Source organism: Salvelinus namaycush, chromosome 2, assembly GCF_016432855.1.
Source record: "Salvelinus namaycush isolate Seneca chromosome 2, SaNama_1.0, whole genome shotgun sequence".
NCBI lineage: Eukaryota > Metazoa > Chordata > Actinopteri > Salmoniformes > Salmonidae > Salvelinus > Salvelinus namaycush.
This window is the reverse complement of record NC_052308.1, coordinates 49,878,778-49,898,669: the sequence shown is the minus strand read 5'-3', so window position 1 is coordinate 49,898,669 and position 19,892 is coordinate 49,878,778. Positions and strand designations below refer to the sequence as shown.

At 41.6% G+C, this 19,892-nt stretch overlaps 1 protein-coding gene across 1 annotated transcript in view; it reads right to left on the bottom strand.

The window, feature by feature from the left end:
- LOC120064336 (ral GTPase-activating protein subunit beta-like) overlaps nt 1-19,892 on the bottom strand; it is an 80,802-nt gene that overhangs the window by 25,173 nt on the left and 35,737 nt on the right. The window contains exons 10-20 of the mRNA XM_039014851.1: nt 13,034-13,235; nt 10,147-10,314; nt 7,849-7,963; nt 7,355-7,502; nt 7,099-7,163; nt 6,565-6,703; nt 4,867-5,000; nt 4,171-4,353; nt 3,601-3,752; nt 765-952; nt 365-468 (exon numbers count right to left, since the gene is read on the bottom strand). Of these exons, the coding sequence (XP_038870779.1) occupies nt 365-468; nt 765-952; nt 3,601-3,752; nt 4,171-4,353; nt 4,867-5,000; nt 6,565-6,703; nt 7,099-7,163; nt 7,355-7,502; nt 7,849-7,963; nt 10,147-10,314; nt 13,034-13,235 (1,598 nt within the window). The remainder of the gene's footprint in view (nt 1-364; nt 469-764; nt 953-3,600; nt 3,753-4,170; nt 4,354-4,866; nt 5,001-6,564; nt 6,704-7,098; nt 7,164-7,354; nt 7,503-7,848; nt 7,964-10,146; nt 10,315-13,033; nt 13,236-19,892) is intronic.

Genomic DNA, 19,892 nt, shown 5'->3' with positions numbered 1-19,892 from the left:
GACATGTGATCATTTAGCATTGTTAAAGGTCTACGATAAGCATCTGATGAATATCAATTCCCTGACGCAGACATTTTCCCCCAAACAGATCTGGAACCAGCAATCATAGTTAACATTGAATGAGATTAGAGATAATTTGTTAATTACGGCAATGTGAAAACCTGGTTCCTAACAATGGAGTTGCTAGTTAATAAGACATTAATGTGAACCTTGACACTAATAGAAATGTGCTGAAACATACTAACATAATTCATATAAAGGGTTAACTACGGTGTGTGTTACCTTGTGACTGGCGCGTACTAGAAATGTACGGAAACATATCAACATAACGAATCTAAAGGGTTAACTAAAGTGTGCGTGTTACCTTCTGGCTGGCACGGGCCCCCCTGGGTTGGTGGAAGAGCTGCATGGTCCAGGCGTGTCTCCCAGACATTCCCCTGATCAGCATGGTCACGGATGGACAGGGATCTGCTGACACACACACGGCAACCAGGTCAACAGGGTTGTGTTCATTAGGCACAAAACGGAAGACATTGGACATGTCCAATGAGAAACTCCAATTTTCGTTTTATAGTGCAAAACCACTTTTAAACATTTAAAATGTTAATAAACATGATAACGTGAGGATGATGACTGAAAACGTGGTTGATGACTGATAACATGTGGATGACGACTGTCAAAATGGTTCTGGGATAACATGTGAAGGATTGCCAATAATATGTCAAAGATATTTGTTGAAGTGGATTTGGGATAACATAACTGACTCTGTTCGTTGCCCAGCGGCTGCTCCAGCATGGCCAGGATGACAGAGTTGTCTAGGACGAAGTAGCGGAAGTTCTTGCGGCTTGTAGAGGTCAGCCTGGAGTACTTGATCAGGGTGTCCTCGTTCAGCAGGCTGCAGGGGGAGGCGGGCCCACTGGGCGACGGGAACGCCCCCAGGACCTGCATTATGCTGACAGGGACAGAGGTGCTGTGCATTCAAAAGACAAAATATATACGAGGCAGGAATCCCCACTATAAAACATTTCCAAAGCAAAATTGTAGGAGTATGAATAAAAATAGCAACCCTGAACTAAGCGGATAAAAATACAGGATTGGTCAAATAATTTTTTTGGGGGGGGGAATTACCCATAAATACTGGCAGATAAAATGGTTGAAACTAATATAACGCTACAGTCCGCATTTGGTACATACTTTTTTTTTTTTTTTTTTTACTTTTAAATGAATAATATATAGCCATAGATTCTTGAAAAAATATAACTTATAATTGCCTCATGAGCTTAGTTCAACTGTCTTACCCAAACAGAACCCAAAATATATGCTTGTTTTAATTCATTGTTTGCAAAGAGTGTAATTGTTAACAAAGACTTGATAGACTGAGCTATGGATGCAAAGCTATGAATTTGATAGTGGTTACATTCCTCCGGCCCGATCCCTAAGCGGTTTCCCAAAACAAGTGACCGAATACCAAATTGCTGCCCCTTTAAGGAGAAGAGACTTTAAACTGAGTTACAGGTTTGATTTTCTCATGTCCTTAAAACACCTCATATCTTTAACCTGTGTTGTGTTACATCACACATCGTTCTTGGTAATGTGCTTTATTAGTTGAGTGACAACCTATGTAATTTGCTAGGTTATTATCTATGCGCTGTTGAAAACTGTTTTACCGGAATAAAAGTAAGCTACCGGAGACAACTCACCTGGCTATACCTGCTGAACGGGGCATACAATATATTTCAATTGGATTGTTCAGGTTCACCATCAACAATAGTTTTTGTCATTTTTCTTTAAACAATCAGTGTACACTGAGTATACAAAACATTAATAACACCTACTCTTTCCATGACAGACTGACCAGGTGAATCCAGGTAAAATCTATGATCCCTCACTGATGTCACTTGTTAGATCCATTTCAATCAGTGTAGATAAAGGGGAGGAGACAGGTTAAAGAAGGATTTTAAGCCTTGAGACAAGGATTGTGTATGTGTGCCATTCAGAGGGTGAATGGGCAAGACAAAATATTTAAGTGCCCTTAAAAACAGGGGTATGGTAGTAGGTGCCAGGCTCATCGGTTTGTATCAAGAACTGCAACGCTGCTGGGTTTTTCACACTCAACAATAAAAAAAAATATTTTTGCATTACATTGCATCAATTCTTTCTCTAATCAAACCGAATCGTTTCAAACTAAAACTTATCGTACCTGAATCGGAGCCCATGTATCTAGATGCGTATCGAATTGCGAATTGTCTTGAAAGGGAAAGATGCACATCACTACTAGTAGAGCCATATAAAATCCACCACATTTTCCCCCAAATGCCATTTTCTGGTTTTCGCTCTAAAATAAATAAATAAATATTTTATAGAAAATTCGAACTAGTTGTTTTTCTAAGTTTACAGCAAAGCTTAAACCACATTAGGAACCCACTTTTGAGGTCTGGGAGAAATAAAATAAAAATACTATCATTCTTGGGTGTAGTAACCTTTTAATTCCAGCGCACACCAACAAGAGTTTATTAGCAGTGTTTTTGCATACATGTGAGGGTAGAGTTTGCAAAACAAATACCCACTGGATTGATATGTAACTTTCAGAATACAGAATACGGGGTTGATTTCTGTATTTTGAAAGTTACACATCTTCAACTTGATTGCTGACAAACAACATTTTGGGAATATTTTAACAATGGACTAATGAAACAAAAACCCAAAGATAGTTTTGGGTTGGAAATTTCCTTTAACTACAAAGTAGTCTATGCTTACCTGGCAGAATGATATCATGATTATTTGCATCAATCCAGTGGGTATTTGTTTTGCAAACTACCATCACATGTATGCAAAAACACAGCTACAAAAACAGCCTCCTGCTGGTGCACACTGGAATTAAAGGTTTACACAACCCACACATTTTAATCTAAATTGAGTTTTCCTTGAATATTTAATTGAGGTTTTTGAGAAAAGTCTTCCGGTAGATGGAAAGGTTTCCATTAGCATCATCGCTAATGGCTACACAATGGTAGATCTGCACACATACACAGAAAAGGAATTCTCATTGCCTCTTCAGAAAGTTGCAGGAAATACAAATCACTGATGCATTCTGTTCATGTCTTATGATAAACTGTGTTACTAAGTTCAATCTCCTGCTAAGTTGAATGAGCAAAAAAAAAATATGTGAATTCCATTTTAATATCTGGGTTCAGTGATTCCGTCCGCGTTCTCTATATTGCAGAATTTATAGGGCCATATACTAGCTTCACTTCTTCTCAGCTTAAAAAGGACAACTTCTAAATGTTATGCAGTGAAATCAGCTAAATATATCCACATTTGCACTTTAATAACCACATTGTGGGCCTGTTATTACAATACATAAATCATGATGGATTATTACGAATTTCAAATTTGTTGAATGTGTGCCATTGAAAGCATCCTGCGTTCCATGGATAAGTTATATTCTTCAAGAATCAATGGCTTTATATCATTAAAAGTAAAAACAAAATTGGATATACCAACCACAGATTGCCCCTTTAAGAGAGAGCAAAAGGCAATGCATCTTTCCCTAAGAAACGTAACTGTATATTCCCATTACTTCTGTCAGGTGGCACTCACCATGACAGGGTGGCCTCGGCAGCATCCTTCACCCTCATGGAGGCCGGATTGTGCTCCTTGTCCCCTTTGTACCGCACTTCCTGGTCACTGGTCTTAGACTTGCTGCCCGATATTCCCAGTTCCACGATCTCCAGCACCTCTATCAAACAGTCCTGCAACAAAACACTATGTAATTGCATGGCACAAAAGTCGGGAGGTGAGTTTAGTCTTTAGAGAGCTCATCAGCTCATAAGGCAGCGAATAATGACGATAAAATAGTAAATCATGACATTATGTCAATGGAGGACTTGTGACCATTTGAATGATTCAAAGGGAAGATTTGACCCACACCTCAAAAGGTTGATATTTGCATCCATAGTATTTAGTAGCAGCAGCATAGTCCAAGGGGTGAATCCTAACTTCCCTTTAAGTCTAATTTCCACCGTCATACATTGAAATCAATGAGAGACTAAGTGAAAAATCAACTTAAACGGAAGTTACGATTCACCACCACATGCTTAGATGGACAGAACAGTAAGACTAGCAGGCAATACTGTAGGTAGAAAGCAGGTGGTGTTGTTGTTCCCCTACCTTTTCGTTGAGCATGTCGGGGTGCTCTGTCAGCCACACACACAGGCACTGGAAGGCCGCCACGATCATAGAGTGCAGGTCTCGGGAGTGGAGGGGGGCCGGCCGGCTGCACTGATACACGATATAACTGCACACAGAGCTGACTGCACGTTTACGGTCCGCAGACTCCACACTCGCCCTCACCTGAGGAAGAGGGACACACAGGGATCAGTGAACTATGACTGGTTCTTATTCACTTTTTTTGCTTACTCCTTCATTTTCATTGCAGCACTTGTGGTTATTTTCGTAGCCTTTCCATATGTCCCACCACCCTATAGGAAATGGAAATTCCTTTGGTCTCTACTGAGTTAGATAAATCAGCGTGTAGTTTTTTTGCATCTTATTTGTGGAACCATCTTTAAAATGTTCTTAAATTTGATGTTTTGGTGCCTCGAGGACAATTCAGAAAGCGGATTGAGGACCTTACTGATGAATGTCTTAATTTAAAAAAAAATCTTTCTGCTTGCAATTTGTAATTATATTGATGTGTGTATTTCCTGTAATTTATGTAATTCTGTAAAAGAGACCTTGGTTCAAATGTTGCAAACCCTAAGGAAATACGCATGTCAACCTACCTGAAACACTCATTCTTGATCCCGTTGCAGGACGTTTTAAAATGTTGCGTGCCTTAATGAACAAGACCCCGGGGGCTCTTACCTTGGCTAGGCCGGCCAGCAGCTCCAGGGCGGCCAGGGAGATGCTCATGTCGGGCCTCCACTGGGAGTTGAGCCTCTGGGTGACCAGGTGGATGCTGCGGATCAGTAGGCCGGCGGCTGTATCTGTGTGGAGAGCTAGGGATATGACACCCCCAGATGACGACACCATACCACGCCACGCCACAAGCAGAGAAGGAGAGCTGGGGTTAGTAACTACCGGACCAGGCAGAACACGTCTAATAAGCATCAGATACACAGCAATCAGCATGTCGACAGTACTGTATGAGGACAAACAGGCACACTCAAACCATTGGTAATTGAAGTAATGGCTTTTTTGTTAGGTATGAGGTTAGATATTGTGGTTGTATTAAACCAGGGTTGGGGGTCAAATTCAGTTTAACTCATTGAAATCTAAAAATCCTCACTAGAAATGTTAAATTCGTGAATTCACACCAACACTGGTATAAAGCATGTCCAACCGTGCATGTTGCCAATAAAGTGGTAGCCAAAACTTGGACAATTTTATCGAACATGCATCTTTACAAAAAAATAAATAATAATAATAAGCAAAGAATCAACAAATAGTGTTGCATGTAAGTGTTTCACTTGACTTTCAGATGCTTGGGTGTTAAAATGAAGATGGACAAACACTTAACATTTCAACAAAGTGTTTAGAAGATTCTGTTTGAAATTCACTTGTCAGAGAACACAAGAAATTGCAGTACAACTGCTGCACACAAGAGGGAGCCTGCATTTAGTGGATTTTTGTGGATCTTCAGGATCTTTGCCCATTATCTACTTATTTTATCATATATTTGCGGCCAGTCAGTGGGAATAACATGGGATGAATCTCAATTGTAAGTGTGCTTGATTCCTTGTGTCCTCACCACCTACTCAAAATGCATTGGAGGAGAAGATCCTAGGGACGGAACCAATGTGCTTTGAGAAGGAGACAAGCAAGGATTATGTGAGGAATCAAAGAAATACTTAAACATTCAACTCCAGGTCTTGGTTCATAGTCCAGCTCCCATAAAACGACATGCATATGCTGAATACCATAACGCATGCAGTTAAAGAAGACGTTAATGAACAAATTACACACACTGTATAGGGAGAAGATCTAGCAAGTGACAATACACATAACTGTCTCCATTCTGATAACAGTAGTATAGTATCATTCAAATGACACGGCATCACTGCAAATATGAGAATAACAATGCATTTTTGGTTCATCATGGAATCACCTTTAGTCAACGTCATATATGTCCACTATACAATTAAAGCATGGCTGACCGGAATGAAAAAGGTGAAAACAGTGTCAACATTCAGAACTAAAAAAACAATTTTGATTTTACATTGCGCACGTCTAGCTTGTTACACTAGTCAAGAAACTTTGCTAAGGCCTCATCTTCAGAGCTACTAACAAGGAAGGGCTGACGGTTGGTTGATGTTTGGCACACCTAGGTCCAAATATAATTGGTTTCCTTTTAAGACTCATCAGGTGCGCATGATTGAACTTCCCTGTCACAATTTTGCCAATTAAACAGGTGCACATGATTGAACTTCCCTGTCACAATTTTGCCAATTAAACAGGTGCGCATGATTGAACTTCCCTGTCACAATTTTGCCAATTAAACATATTAACCCAGGTCAGGATTTTGGAAAAAGGGCTCATGAGTGCGTTCTCGAAGGGGCTCACCGTAGTCTCTGAGGAGGGCCTGGGTGGGCCTCTCGCTGTCGGGGGTGGTGGCCTCAGAGCTGCCCCCGCTGGCGTTGCTGATGCCACTGTTGTTCCTGCTGTGGCTTTTAGCCAGCGCATGGCTGCCATCCACACTGCCCTATTGGGATGGCATTAGAATGTTCAGCGGTCATAGTCTGCTCAGATGATTAAAAGTGATATTTTACTCAAAAAGCATTTTGTTCATAAGTCCACTATTAATATGGTCCCCTAACCATTTTTGGGGATAAACACTGGACTAATGAACAAAATAAAAAAATATATGTTTGAGTAAAATATCCTTTAAATACTGATTTATTGATGTCCTCTTGCCAGGTCACCCCCATAAGAGGTTTCTAACCTCAAGGGTCTTTCATTGTTCAATAAAGGTCACATCCTTTTTTTTTTAACGATCTCTCTTAGCTACATGTGTAGTTAAGTTTACTGTATTTACACATTTCTTTCCAGTTGAGTGAGCGCTTCTACAGCGTGGAGTACAAAAGTATTAGTTCTTACCACCTCCGCTTGGGCACCGATGGACTCCAGGAGAGCAGAGTCTTGGACAATGTTGAGCATGGCACCTGTACAGAAAAAAAAGGCCTTTAGTCATTCCATTCTAGTTATGGAATAGTTATTACAATTCATTGATTCTGTATTACTTAAAAGAGAAAGATGTCAAATGACAAAACAATACATTTCATGTATAACACATTTTTCAGTGTAAACAATCAAAGTAAAAAATTGCTGCAGATAAAATTGAGATCAACTTAACCCAGGATCATCTGCGTATTGGTGGGGTCCGTCTCCGTCTGTAGCGCTCCTATTAGGATGTTGACCAATCGCAGCTTGAAGGAGAGGAAGGTGACGGCCTTGTCGTGCAGCGAGTTGTCATCATTGCTAAACTTGCCCTCCAAGAGCACCTGGAACATACAAATAATACACAAGGGTTACTTGCATTTAGGCCGACGTCAGAACTATAGGGCATTGCAAATTATTAACTAAAAAACAGACGGTTTAGTCGAAAGTCAGAACAAAACACTAATGTTGCGATAAGTCCAAGTCCCGGTCCATCTATTGTATCTGCCTCAATCGAAATTGAATGTTAAATATAATAGCTATATCATTTCCTCATTTTATGCTAATATTTTCCATGTATTTAGGGTTGATATGAAGCATATTAGCGGTCTCTACACAACCGATGGTGTGATTCAAATTTCAATTTTGAAGTGTGATGTCCCTTTAAACTCTTATAATTAACAGGTTTACCTCTGACTTGACCTTGCCAAAGTGGTGTGGCAGAGGCAGCATGGACAACAGGATGTTAATGGAGGCTCTCCTCAGGTCAGTGGGGTTCACGTATGTCTTAAACTTTGACAGCTCTCTGGGGGGAGGAAACAACAAGTTAAGTTAACTCAAATGTCAAACATTCAAAAGATACAGCAGTCAGATTCCATGTTTAACCAACACCAATTGTCCACTGATAAGACTCCTCAAACAATTGCTTACATTTGAGCTCATTTTAAGCATATACCGTTTTTTAATGTTAATTTCTGGGCATTTCCCTTGCGTGACACTAAGAGACAAACATACAAAAGGCGGCATACTTCACCCTAAGGGCTAAACAAGTCCATTCTGGTCAAAACCGCATTCCTTATGCATGCAGATGTCCTTAACACAGGAATAGAAAGACCATTTGACTTGAACTGTCTTTCATACATCATAAGACTAATTAGACAAGGTACATTTCTGTGTGCTTGCGTCAGCTGTACAAGCAGTAGTGATGTCACGATACCAGAATTTTGCTTCAATACTGATACCAGGTTAAGTATCATGATCCTCGATACCAAAATTAAACCACGGCAAAAAATAATGCTTATTAGCCAAAGGTTGGCATGCTGTCTCTCTACATACATTTTTGCGTCAAATTACAAAGAGTATCGTTGCCATTTAATAAGATATTTTAAAGGGAAATTTCAAAAAATGTCAACTTCATATTCATCATCTCCAGCACCACCCTAACATCAACATGTGAAAATAGAACATTTATATTTTGTAGTAAAGATTGTGGATAAGTGTTTCCAATGACATCAACCAATTAGTAGGCCATGCCTACTCAAAACTGGTTAAAAATCACACGATGCACACCAACGATGTCAACGGAAACATCTTGCTCTATGTCAAAATAGGGCTCCAGAATTATCTGAATCATTTGTTCAATAGAGATGAACTTGCTTAAATCTTTATGGGCACCAATATCATAGGCTAATTTATTTTGGGGCCAATTCACCGCATGAGTAAGTGGAAACTCAAAACACATTAACTAGATCGCTAACGCTAAACATAATACCCACTGCTGGTAGCCATGTATTAATCGAACAGAATATTAAAGGTCTTAAAACTTTGCAATTGTAGCCCACTACCCAATGAGTCCTATGCAATCGCAAAGGCTGTTGCGAATTTCGCGCACTGCGTATTTCAAAGCCATATCAAATATCTTGGTTGTAAAATAGTTGCTATAGAGTAGTTGCTACAGTGACAACAGTAGTTGCTTCCAAAGCTGTATTCCCCCCCCCAAATGGATTTTGAACTGTTATAGCCTACAAATGCATTTTCTCTCAGAGTGCGGGGGAGAGGAAGAGAGTGGCACTCTCATCACAGCAGCAGGCCTGAGTGAAACAGCCGCAGGGCAGAGACTTTCATTACAGGAATCATAAGGATCATGCACATTACTGTTTGACCAAATCATGTTTTTAGCCTCCTAAAATAATAGGACGTTTGAAATGAGGTGAACGTGCAGCTCGCGCCGATGCGACCAATTATAAAAAAATGTAAATCGCACAGCCAATTTAAAGGGTCGCAAATTACGACTTAATGGTCACTGTCGGGAGCCCAGCCTCTTGATGACCCGGATGGAATCATGTGATCCTTCCTTAACCCATATGGGTTTCAGCCCATTCTAAAAATGGCTTTTGGGAACTAGAGTCCTCTATCCATCTCTATGATCTGGCTACAGTAGCCAAGACGAATTTTAGGCGTCTTTCTGGAGCCTATTCCTAAGTTGCTACTATATTAATAATTGAAAGTGTTGCTAGTCTGGACAGTTCCTGTGTGCCGTGTTGAATGCATCAACTCATGTACTGCTTATTAAAATTGTGACTCGCGTGGTGGTGTTTGAATAAATGGCCAATCATATTGCTCAATTCTAGATTTTTCCATGTGTAATCTAAACAACGCAGCGCTGACTAGGAAGCGACACTAGCAGTTTTCTGTGGCAGACTGTGACAGAGCACATAAATGTCTAACTAGAACGCCAAATGTGCTGAAACATTACTGGCCTGGTCGACAAATTACTAGACAGACTTGATCCTGTCATTCAGTGTATGGCGTGAGACATTTAATAGAAGAACCAAAAGTAACAAATCTTTTACTGAACCGTTTGTTGTAATATCGTTTCTTATAAGCAGTATAAGTGGTGTCAGCGCAGGAGAGTGCAGAATAATGAGAAGTATGGGGAATAAGTGTTCTTTCAGCAAGCACACCAAATATAGACGGTGCATTCCTCACCGGTCAGGGAGGACGTTCTCCAGGGCTGAGATGAAGTAGGGGACCACCACGTTGATGCCCTTAATATCGGAGCAGAAGAGGGCTGAGGAGTTGAGGATGATGCTGGCCAGCACCGGTCGGCAGATGTAGTCGGAGATCTGGAGGCCCTGGATCAGAACCATGTAGAACCTGGGGGAGGAAAGAGACTGGAAGAGTCAGTCTGAACACAGGCATGTGGAACAGATTTAGAAACTTCATAGTAGTCTGGGTAGCCATTTGAAAGTAGTCTGGGTAGCCATTTGATTACATGTTCAGTAGTCTTATGACTTGGGGGTAGAAGCTGTTTAGAAGCCTCTTGGACCTAGACTTGACTCGCCGGTACCGCTTCCCGTGCGGGAGCAGAGAGAACGGTTTATGACTAAGGTGGCCGGAGTCTTTGACATTTTTAGGGCCTTCCTCTGACACCGCCTGATATAGAGGTCCTGGAAGGCAGGAAGCTTGGCCCCAGTGATGTACTGGGCTGTACGCACAACCCTTTGTAGTGCCTTGCAGTCGGAGGCTGAGCAGTTGCCATACCAGGCAGTGATACAATCAGTCAGGATGCTCTCGATGGTGCAGCTGTAGAACCTTTTGAGGATCTGAGGACCCATGACAAATCTTTTCCGTCTCCTGGAGGGGGAATAGGTTTTGTTGTGCCCTCTTCACGACTGTCTTGGTGTGCTTGAACCATGTTAGTTTGTTGGTGATGTGGACACCAAGGAACTTGAAGCTCTCAACCTGCTCCACTACAGCCCCGTCGATGAGAATGGGTCATGCTCGGTCCTCATTTTACTGTAGTCCACAATCCTCCTTAGTCTGACCTCTTCCCTATATGCTGTCTCGTCGTTGGTGATCAGGCCTACCACTGTTGTGTCATCGGCAAACTTAATGATGGTGTTGGAGTCATGCCTGGCCTTGCAGTCATGAGTGAACAGGGAGTACAGGAGGGGACTGAGCACGCACCCCTTAGGGGCCCTCATGCTGAGGATCATTTTGGCGGATGTGTTGTTACCTACCCTTACCACCTGGGGCGGCCCGTCAGGAAGTCCAGGATCCAGTTGCAGAGGGAGGTGTTTAGTCCCAGGGTCCTTAGCTTAGTGATGAGCTTTGAGGGCACTATGGTGTTGAATGCTGAGCTGTAGTCAATGAATAGCATTCTCACATAGGTGTTCCTTTTGTCCAGGTGTGAAAGTGCAGTGTGGAGTGCAATAGAGATTTCATAATCTAGGGTTTCTGGGATAATGATAATGGCTAGAGACGTGAGTGCCACGAGTCGGTAGTCATTTAGGGTCGGTTACCTTAGTTTTCTTGGGCACATGGAATATGGTGGTCTGCTGTGTTTTTAATGTCTCGTTGGTAGGATATACGTGCTTTTACCATTTTAGCATGTTAACTACGTTACTGCACTGAACGAAAATATAAAACGCAACATGCAACAATTTCACAGATTTTACTGAGTTACAGTTCATTGTAAGGAAATCAGTCAATTGAAATAAATAAATCTATGGATTTCACATGACTGGGAATACAGATATGCATATGTTGGATGAATGGCACGACAATGGGCCTCATGGTCTCGTCACGGTATCTCCGTGCATTCAAGTGGAGCTCCCGAGTGGTGCAGCGGTCTAAGATAAGACACTGCATCTCAGCGCTAGAGGTGTCACTACAGACACCCTGGTTCGAATCCAGGCTGTATCACAACCGGCCACCATTGGGAGTCCCATAGGGCGGCGCACAATTGGCCCAGCGCTGTCCGGGTTTGGTCGGTGTAGGCCGTCATTGTAAATAAGAATTTGCTCTTAACTGGACTTGCCTAGTTAAATAAATGGTTAAACCAAATAAAAATTGCCTTCGATAAAATGCAACTGTGTTAGTTGTCAGTAGCTTATGCCTGCCCATACCATAAACCCACCATAGGACACTCTGTTCACAACGTTGATGTCAGCAAACCGCTTGCCCATACGACACCATACACAGTCTGCCATCTGCCCGGTACAGTTGAAACCGGGATTCATCCGTGAAGAGCACACTTCTCCAGTATGCCAGTGGCCATCGAAGGTGAGCATTTGGCCACTGAAGTTGGTTACAACGCCAAACTGCAGTCAGATAAAGACCCTGGTGAGGACGATAAGCACGCAGATGAGCTTCCCTGAGACGGTTTCTGAGAGTTTGTGCAGAAATTCTTCAGTTATGTGAACCCAGTTTCATCAGCTGTCCGGGTGGCTGGTCTCAGACCATCCCGCAGGTGAAGAAGCCGGATGTGGAGATCCTGGGCTGGCATGGTTACAGTTGTGAGGCCTGTTGGACGTACTGCCAAATTCTCTAAAATGACATTGGAGGCGGCTTATGGTAGAGATATTAACATAAAATTATCTGGCAACAGCTCTGGTGGATATTCCTGCAGTCAGCATGCCAATTGCGCGCTCCCTCAACTTGAGACATCTGTGGCATTGTGTTGTGTGACAAATCTGCACATTTTAGAGTGGCCTTTTATTGTCCCCAGCACAAGGTGCACCTTAGTAATGATCATGCTATTTAATCAGTTTCTTAATATGCCACACCTGTCAGGTGGATGGATTATCTTGGCAAAGGATAAATACTAACAGGGCAGTAAACAAATCTGTTCACAAAATTTGAGTGAAATAGGCTTTGTGTGAGTATGGAACATTTCTGGGATCTTTTATTTCAGCTCATGAAACATGGTACCAACACGTTCCATGTTGCTTTTATATTTTTGTTCAGTATACTTACAAAAACAAAATACGTAATCTGTGGAGATTTGGGTACTCATTTAAAAAGAATACTTATATAATACTACTATATTGCCTTTCTGTTTTGACTGTATCACGGTAAAACATGTGGGTACCTGGACAGATAAACGGGCAGTATCTCCTCGCCGGTCTTCTTGCTGCAGAAGATCCTACAGAGGGTTCCACAGGCCTCGGCCCGGCCCGACTCGTAGTTGTCGGGGAACTCGTTGGCGTCGAACATGGGATTGGACACCATGGTATCTGTGGACATCTGGGAGCCCTTCCTCCTCAGCTCCACACCTGTCTGAGTGGCCAGGGCTGGCAAAAGAGAGAGAGAGAGAGAGAGAAGGGGGGGGGGGGGGGTTCATAGGAAGAGAGGGAGTAGAAATAAGGGAGAGAGAGGACACAAATGGAGGGGGTGAAGGAGAGAGGGTGGGGGTAGAAAAGAGAGGACGGATAGAGAAAGGAGGAAAAGGAAAGTGGTGAGAGCAGACAGAAGACGGGAAGAATGAGAGAAGAATTGTGTGTTAGGTCATAGGTCAAAGGCAGAAACCACTGACACAAAGTGGATATGTAAAGTACCTGTTTTTCAATTGAAAAGAAACTGCAAAAGTTGGGGGTAATTTTCCATAATTTCCAATAAGGCCTCTGAGCTCAGTGGTAGCTCGGTGGTAAAATGAATAATTATTTCCAAAACATGATGTTGTGCTAATGGATTCATCCAATGGAGGATATTTACTTTCAAGTCCATTGTTACTTACTTTGGCCTGACTGCTCTACTGCTGCAACCTTGATGAAATGTCCTGCCAGGATGGTCTCCATCCCAAATGGCACCCTATTCCAAAATAGTGCACTTAAAACCTCTTGACACTAGGGGGGCGCCATTTCGACTTTGTAAAAATTCGTTCCCAAATTAAACTGCCTCGTACTCAATTCTTGCTCGTACAATATGCATATTATTATTACTATTGGATAGAAAACACTCTCTAGTTTCTAAAACCGTTTGAATTATTTCTCTGAGTGAAACAGAACTCATTCTGCAGCACATTTCCTGTCAGGGAGTGAGATTTCAGAAATCGAGGTCCCTGTTCTGAGGTCAGTTTATAAGTCCCCATGTAAGCCATCGGGCTACATGCACTGCATACGTCTTCCTCTAGATGTCAGTAAGCGGGGAGAATTTGAATGGAGTGGATTGCGCAATCTGGGGCCCTATATAAGACCGTGGAACGGAAGTACCATTCTTTTCAACGGGGCGCCTGGCGCATCAGGGACATCACAATGGCCTCCTGCAAAGCTTTCGTTTTAGCAGTTCTGTATCTCCGGTCATGTTTTTATTCGTTATAGTTGTTAAAGACATCATAAGGTAGTTAATTTAAACCGATTTATAGCAGTTTATTGCGATTTTCCTGGATTTCTTTGTGATGCGCTTTCACGAGTTGGACACCTCTCCAGTGGGTGGCTATCGTTAGCTGCTATTTCCACATGAGAAGAGGACATCTTTCAACCAAAAGACGATTGTTCTGGAGAAAGGACACCTTGCCCAAGATTCTGATGGAAGCTCGGCAAATAGTAAGCAGTCTTTATGCTGTTAATTCGTACTTATGTTGACAAATGTCAAATAATAATTCCACCATGAATTATGGTGCGGTCTCGCTTTAGCGCACGCTGTATTGCGCAGTAACGTTAGATTTTTAAAATTAACACAGCGATTGCATTAAGAACTAATTTATCTTTCATTTGCTGTCCAATCTGTATTTTTTAGTCAAGTTTATGAATAGTTTTCGATTAGATTAGGTGCCTCTCCAAGATGGCGCCGGACAGATTGCTTGAAGTTTTGGCCACTAATCACATTGTATAACCACGATTTGTGCCGCTAAATATGCACATTTTCGAACAAACTCTATATGCATTGTGTAATATGATGTTATAGGACTGTCATCTGAAGAATTCTGAGAAGGTTAGTGAAAAAATTAATATATTTTGGTGGTTTATACGTTATCGCTATTTTTGGCTTGAATCAATGCTGTTGTGATGTTTGCTATTGTGGTAAGCTAATATAACGCTATATTGTGTTTTCGCTGTAAAACACTTAGAAAATCTGAAATATTGTCTGGATTCACAAGATCTGTGTCTTTCATTTGCTGTACGCTGTGTATTTTTAAGAAATGTTTTATGATGAGTAATTAGGTAATACACGTTGCTCTCTGTAGTTATTCTAGTCGCTTTGGTGAGAGTTGTGATGGTGGCTGCAATGGTAAACTATGATTTATACCTGAAATATGCACATTTTTCTAACAAAACATATGCTATACAATAAATATGTTATCAGACTGTCATCTGATGAAGTTGTTTCTTGGTTAGTGGCTATTTATATCTTTATTTGGTCGAATTTGTGATAGCTACTGATGGAGTAAAAAACTGGTGGAGTAAAAAAAGTGGTGTCTTTTGCTAACGTGGTTAGCTAATAGATTTACATATTGTGTCTTCCCTGTAAAACATTTTAAAAATCAGAAATGATGGCTGGATTCACAAGATGTGTATCTTTCATCTGGTGTCTTGGACTTGTGATTTAATGATATTTAGATGCTAGTATTTACTTGTGACGCTATGCTAGGCTATGCTAGTCAGCTTTTTTACTGATGGGGGTGCTCCCGGATCCGGGTTTGGGGAGAAGTAGAGTTAATAAGGAACAGGGTGCCATTTGGAATGCACCTCATACGGTTTGAAAAGGGAGCATTTACAATACTTCTGTCTGGGCATTTTGCTCTGCCGACAACAACCGATTTGGATTACGTAAAGTTTCATTATGTTTTCGGCGCCAAAAAGAGATATGTAAAACACACAGCAGCCTCTTTGTGAGCTCTGTGTAGCAGCCCACAAAGAGCTGATACAGGTGAATATATTTTCTCATCAATGGCAAAATTCAGTTTGCAATGTCTACTTATTAGTTCCTTGGAAGTTCACACGAGGCACGATATATAGCATAAATATGGAACAGACATCCACCACATACATGTGTAACATACAGTACATACAAATTCAAGGTCATCAACTGAGGAGCAAAGAAAGCTACGGCAAAAAAAACGGAACGTTTGTTGGTTTCTTTGGAAAATAAGTATTAGTGTGAGAGATCCTTTGGGAAGGAGATTACATGGGTATGATCCAGGTGTAGCAGGTCAGTTTGATTCCAGGCAGAATGGGGGGTGGTTTGGGACTGGCAAGTTCAGGGTGGTATTCATTAGAGCATACCATAGCAAAATGTTTTGCGACAGAAAACAAGTGTTTCTTATCGGACAGGTTCAGGTAGTCCCTTCTCCTTGTTTCCATCTGTTTTCTTCCATTTGGTGCCTAATGAATACACCCCTGGCAACCTAATAACGACTCAGTGGCGATGACAATGGGCACAAAGAAAATTCTAAATGTTAAAAAAGGTACGAGAAGCTTGTATTCCTACTTACAAGACTTATAAGAAAGAAGAATTTGGACAAATGTAGCTGCAAAATAGAAAATGATATTTCTAAGTGCTCTTAACATCAGTGTCAACAAAGACAGTCGAAACAACCATCATGACAAATAACCAACATACAAAAACTGAAATTTAAAACTAAACCAGAAGATAATGAAATATAACAGCCTAGATTAGGGGTCGGCAACTTTTATGACTGGAAAAGCCAAGTGTTCAGGGAGCCGCACAATATATTCAAGCCCTTTTCATGTGCAAAGGGGGCAATAGCACCACAGATAACAGTCAGATCAAATTACCACTAAATCTGACATTCAGGGTAACAGTGGCTGTCTGGTGAAGTTGTAGAGAATCGAATCTTGTGAACATACAATAACATAGTGATATTACTTTTTTATTTAAAAACCTACCAACAAAAGGAATTAATTGAAATACCCACATCAAGCCCAGCAAGAAATGTAATAATCAAACACAGATACACAAGTATTATAATGAAAAAAATTATGTTTGATGGTAATCAGTATAGAGTACCAGTCAAGTTTGGACAGAAATCAAAATCAAATTTTAATTTGTCACATCACATGTGTTAAACAGATGTTATAGCGGGTGTAGCGAAATTCAAGGCTATTTATTTATTTTTACTATTTTCTACATTGTTGAATAATAGTGAAGACATAAAAACTATGAAATAACACATACAGTGCATTGCGAAATTATTCACTCCCTTCGCATTTTTCCTATTTTGTTGCCTTACAACCTGGAATTAAAATAGATTTTTATTTGGATTTCATGTAATGGACATACAAAATAGTCCAAATTGGTGAAGTGAAATGAAAAAAATAACTTGTTTAAAAAAATTGCAGACCATTTTCAGCACCTTTGGCCTCGACAACGACCGTATTGTTTTGGAGAAAGTGATCTCTCGTGGAGCTGCCTATTTTGATTACAATGGCTGTCCTGATTTGTTAATCACATTTTTTGTTTACATGGTAGGCGATAAAAAATAGAATTAAAAAATGTTGTTCTTTTTACCCCTTTTTCGTGATATCCAATTGGTAGTTACAGTCTGTCCCATCGCTGCAACTCCCGTACGGACTTGGGAGAGGCAAAGGTCGAGAGCCATGCATTCTCCGAAACACGACCCCGCCAAGCCGCACTGCTTCTTGACACACTGCTCGCATAACCCGGAAGCCAGCCGCATCAAAGCGTCAGAGGAAACACCGAAGTCAGCGTGCATGCACCCGGCAACCACAAGGAGTCGCTAGAGCGCAATGGGACAAGGACATCCCAGTCGGCCAAACCCTCCCATAACCCGGACGACGCTGGGCCGATTGTGTGCCGCCTCATGGGTCTCCCGGTTTCGGCCGGCTACAACACAGCCCGGGATCGAACCCTGATCTGTAGTGACGACTCTAGCAATGCGATGCAGTGCCTCAGACCGCTGCGCCACTCGGGAGGCCCTAACCATTAGTATGGTTTTCTAAGATGGGTCCACCTTTTTTCTTTCCTCACCTTTGCTCCCCTCTGAGTGCCAGCTGTGAGCCTATAAAACAAATGATTATGTCAGCTAGATTACAAATATTCTATTAATTCACATCTAAACAAAAACTGGTATTTATAACAGTTATGGAAAAAAAAATCTTACAAATGTATTAATAAATAAATAGCATAATTTACTGGTGATATCTGGCACGAGATTTTGCAGGTCCGTTCTCAGGGCTTTGAATTTCGACACCCATATGTCCTTGTCCTTCCTGTATGTTGGCGAGACCGGACACTCTGTATTGCATATTGCCGCCTTTTGCAACTTGGCGTGAGAATATATCTAAGCCTCACACCAGTAGGTGCAGGTGCCTGGCTTCATTCCTAATGAAATTAAGTATTTTTTTTGATTAACCTTATTTTTTTGGGGGGGGGGGGGGGTTACTAACTTTTCCGATTTGAAAAATGTCATTAAAATAATAATAATAATCTACATAATATAATAATCTACACACAATACCTGATATTTGTAAATGTATAAAAAATAAAAAACAGAAATACCTTATTTACTTAAGAATTAAGACTCTTTGCTATGAGACTCGAAATTGAGCTCAGGTACAGCCTGTTTCCATTGATCATCCTTGAGATGTTTCTACAACTTGATTGGAGTCCACCTGTGGTAAATTCAATTGATTGGACATGATTTGGAAAGGCACACACCTGTCTATATAAGGTCCCACAGTTGACAGTGCACGTCAGAGCAAAAACCAAGCCATGAGGTCAAAGGAATTGTCCAAAGAGCTCTGAGACAGGATTGTGTCGAGGCACAGGTCTGGAGAAGGGTACCAAAAAATGTCTGCAGCATTGAAGGTCCCCAACAACACAGTGGCCTCCATCATTCTTAAATGGAAGAAGTTTGGAACCACTAAGACTCTTTCTAGAGCTGACCGCCCTGCCAAACTCAGCAATCGGGGGAGACGGGCCCTGATCAGGGAGGTGACCAAGAACCCGATGGTCACTGACAGAGCTCCAGAGTTCCTCTGTGGAGATGGGAGAACCTTCTAGAACAGGGGTGGGCAACTCCAGTCCTCCAGGGCCTGATTGGTGTCACACTTTCTCCATCCCTAGCAAACTCAGCTGATTAATCAAATGTATTCTAAACTGAAGATCACGATTAGGTGATTATTGGAGCCAGGTGTATTAGCTGGGGCTGGGGAAAAACCGTGACACCAAATCAGGCCCCCCTGTTCTAGAAGGACAACCATCTCTGCAGCACTCTACCAATCAGGCCTTTATGGTGGCCAGACGGAAGCCACTATGGTAGAGCGGCCAGACGGAAGACTGACTATTAAACAAGATTTTCTGGTCTGATGAAACCAATATTGAACTCTCTGGCCTGAATACCAAGCGTCATGTCTGGAGGAAACCAGGCACTGCTCATCACTTGGCCAATACCATCCCTACGGTGAAGCATGGTGGTGGCAGCATCATGCTGTGGGGATGGTTTTCAGCAGCAGGGACTGGAAAATCGAGGGAAAGATGATCGGAGCAAAGTACAGAGAGATCCTTGATGAAAACGGGCTCCAGAGTGCTTAGGACCTCAGACTGGGGCGAAGGTTCACCTTCTAACAGGACAACGACCCTAAGCACGCAGCCAAGACAACGCAGGAGTGGCTTCAGGACAAGTCTCTGAATGTCTTTGAGTGCCCCAGCCAGAGCCCGGACTTGAACATCTCTAGAGACCTGAAAATAGCTGTGCATCGACACTCCCCATCCAACCTGACAGAGCTCGAGAGGATCTGCATAGAAGAATAGGAGAAACTCCCCAAATACAGGTGTGTCAAGCTATTAGCGTCATACCCAAGAAGACTTGAGGTTGCAATCACTGCCAAAGGTGCTTCAACAAAGTACTGAATAAAAGGGTCTGAATAGTTATGTAAATGTATTAAATCCGTTAAAAAAATATATAAATTTGCAACAAAAAAAACAACTTGTATTTTCTTTCTTATTATGGGGTATTGTGTATAGAT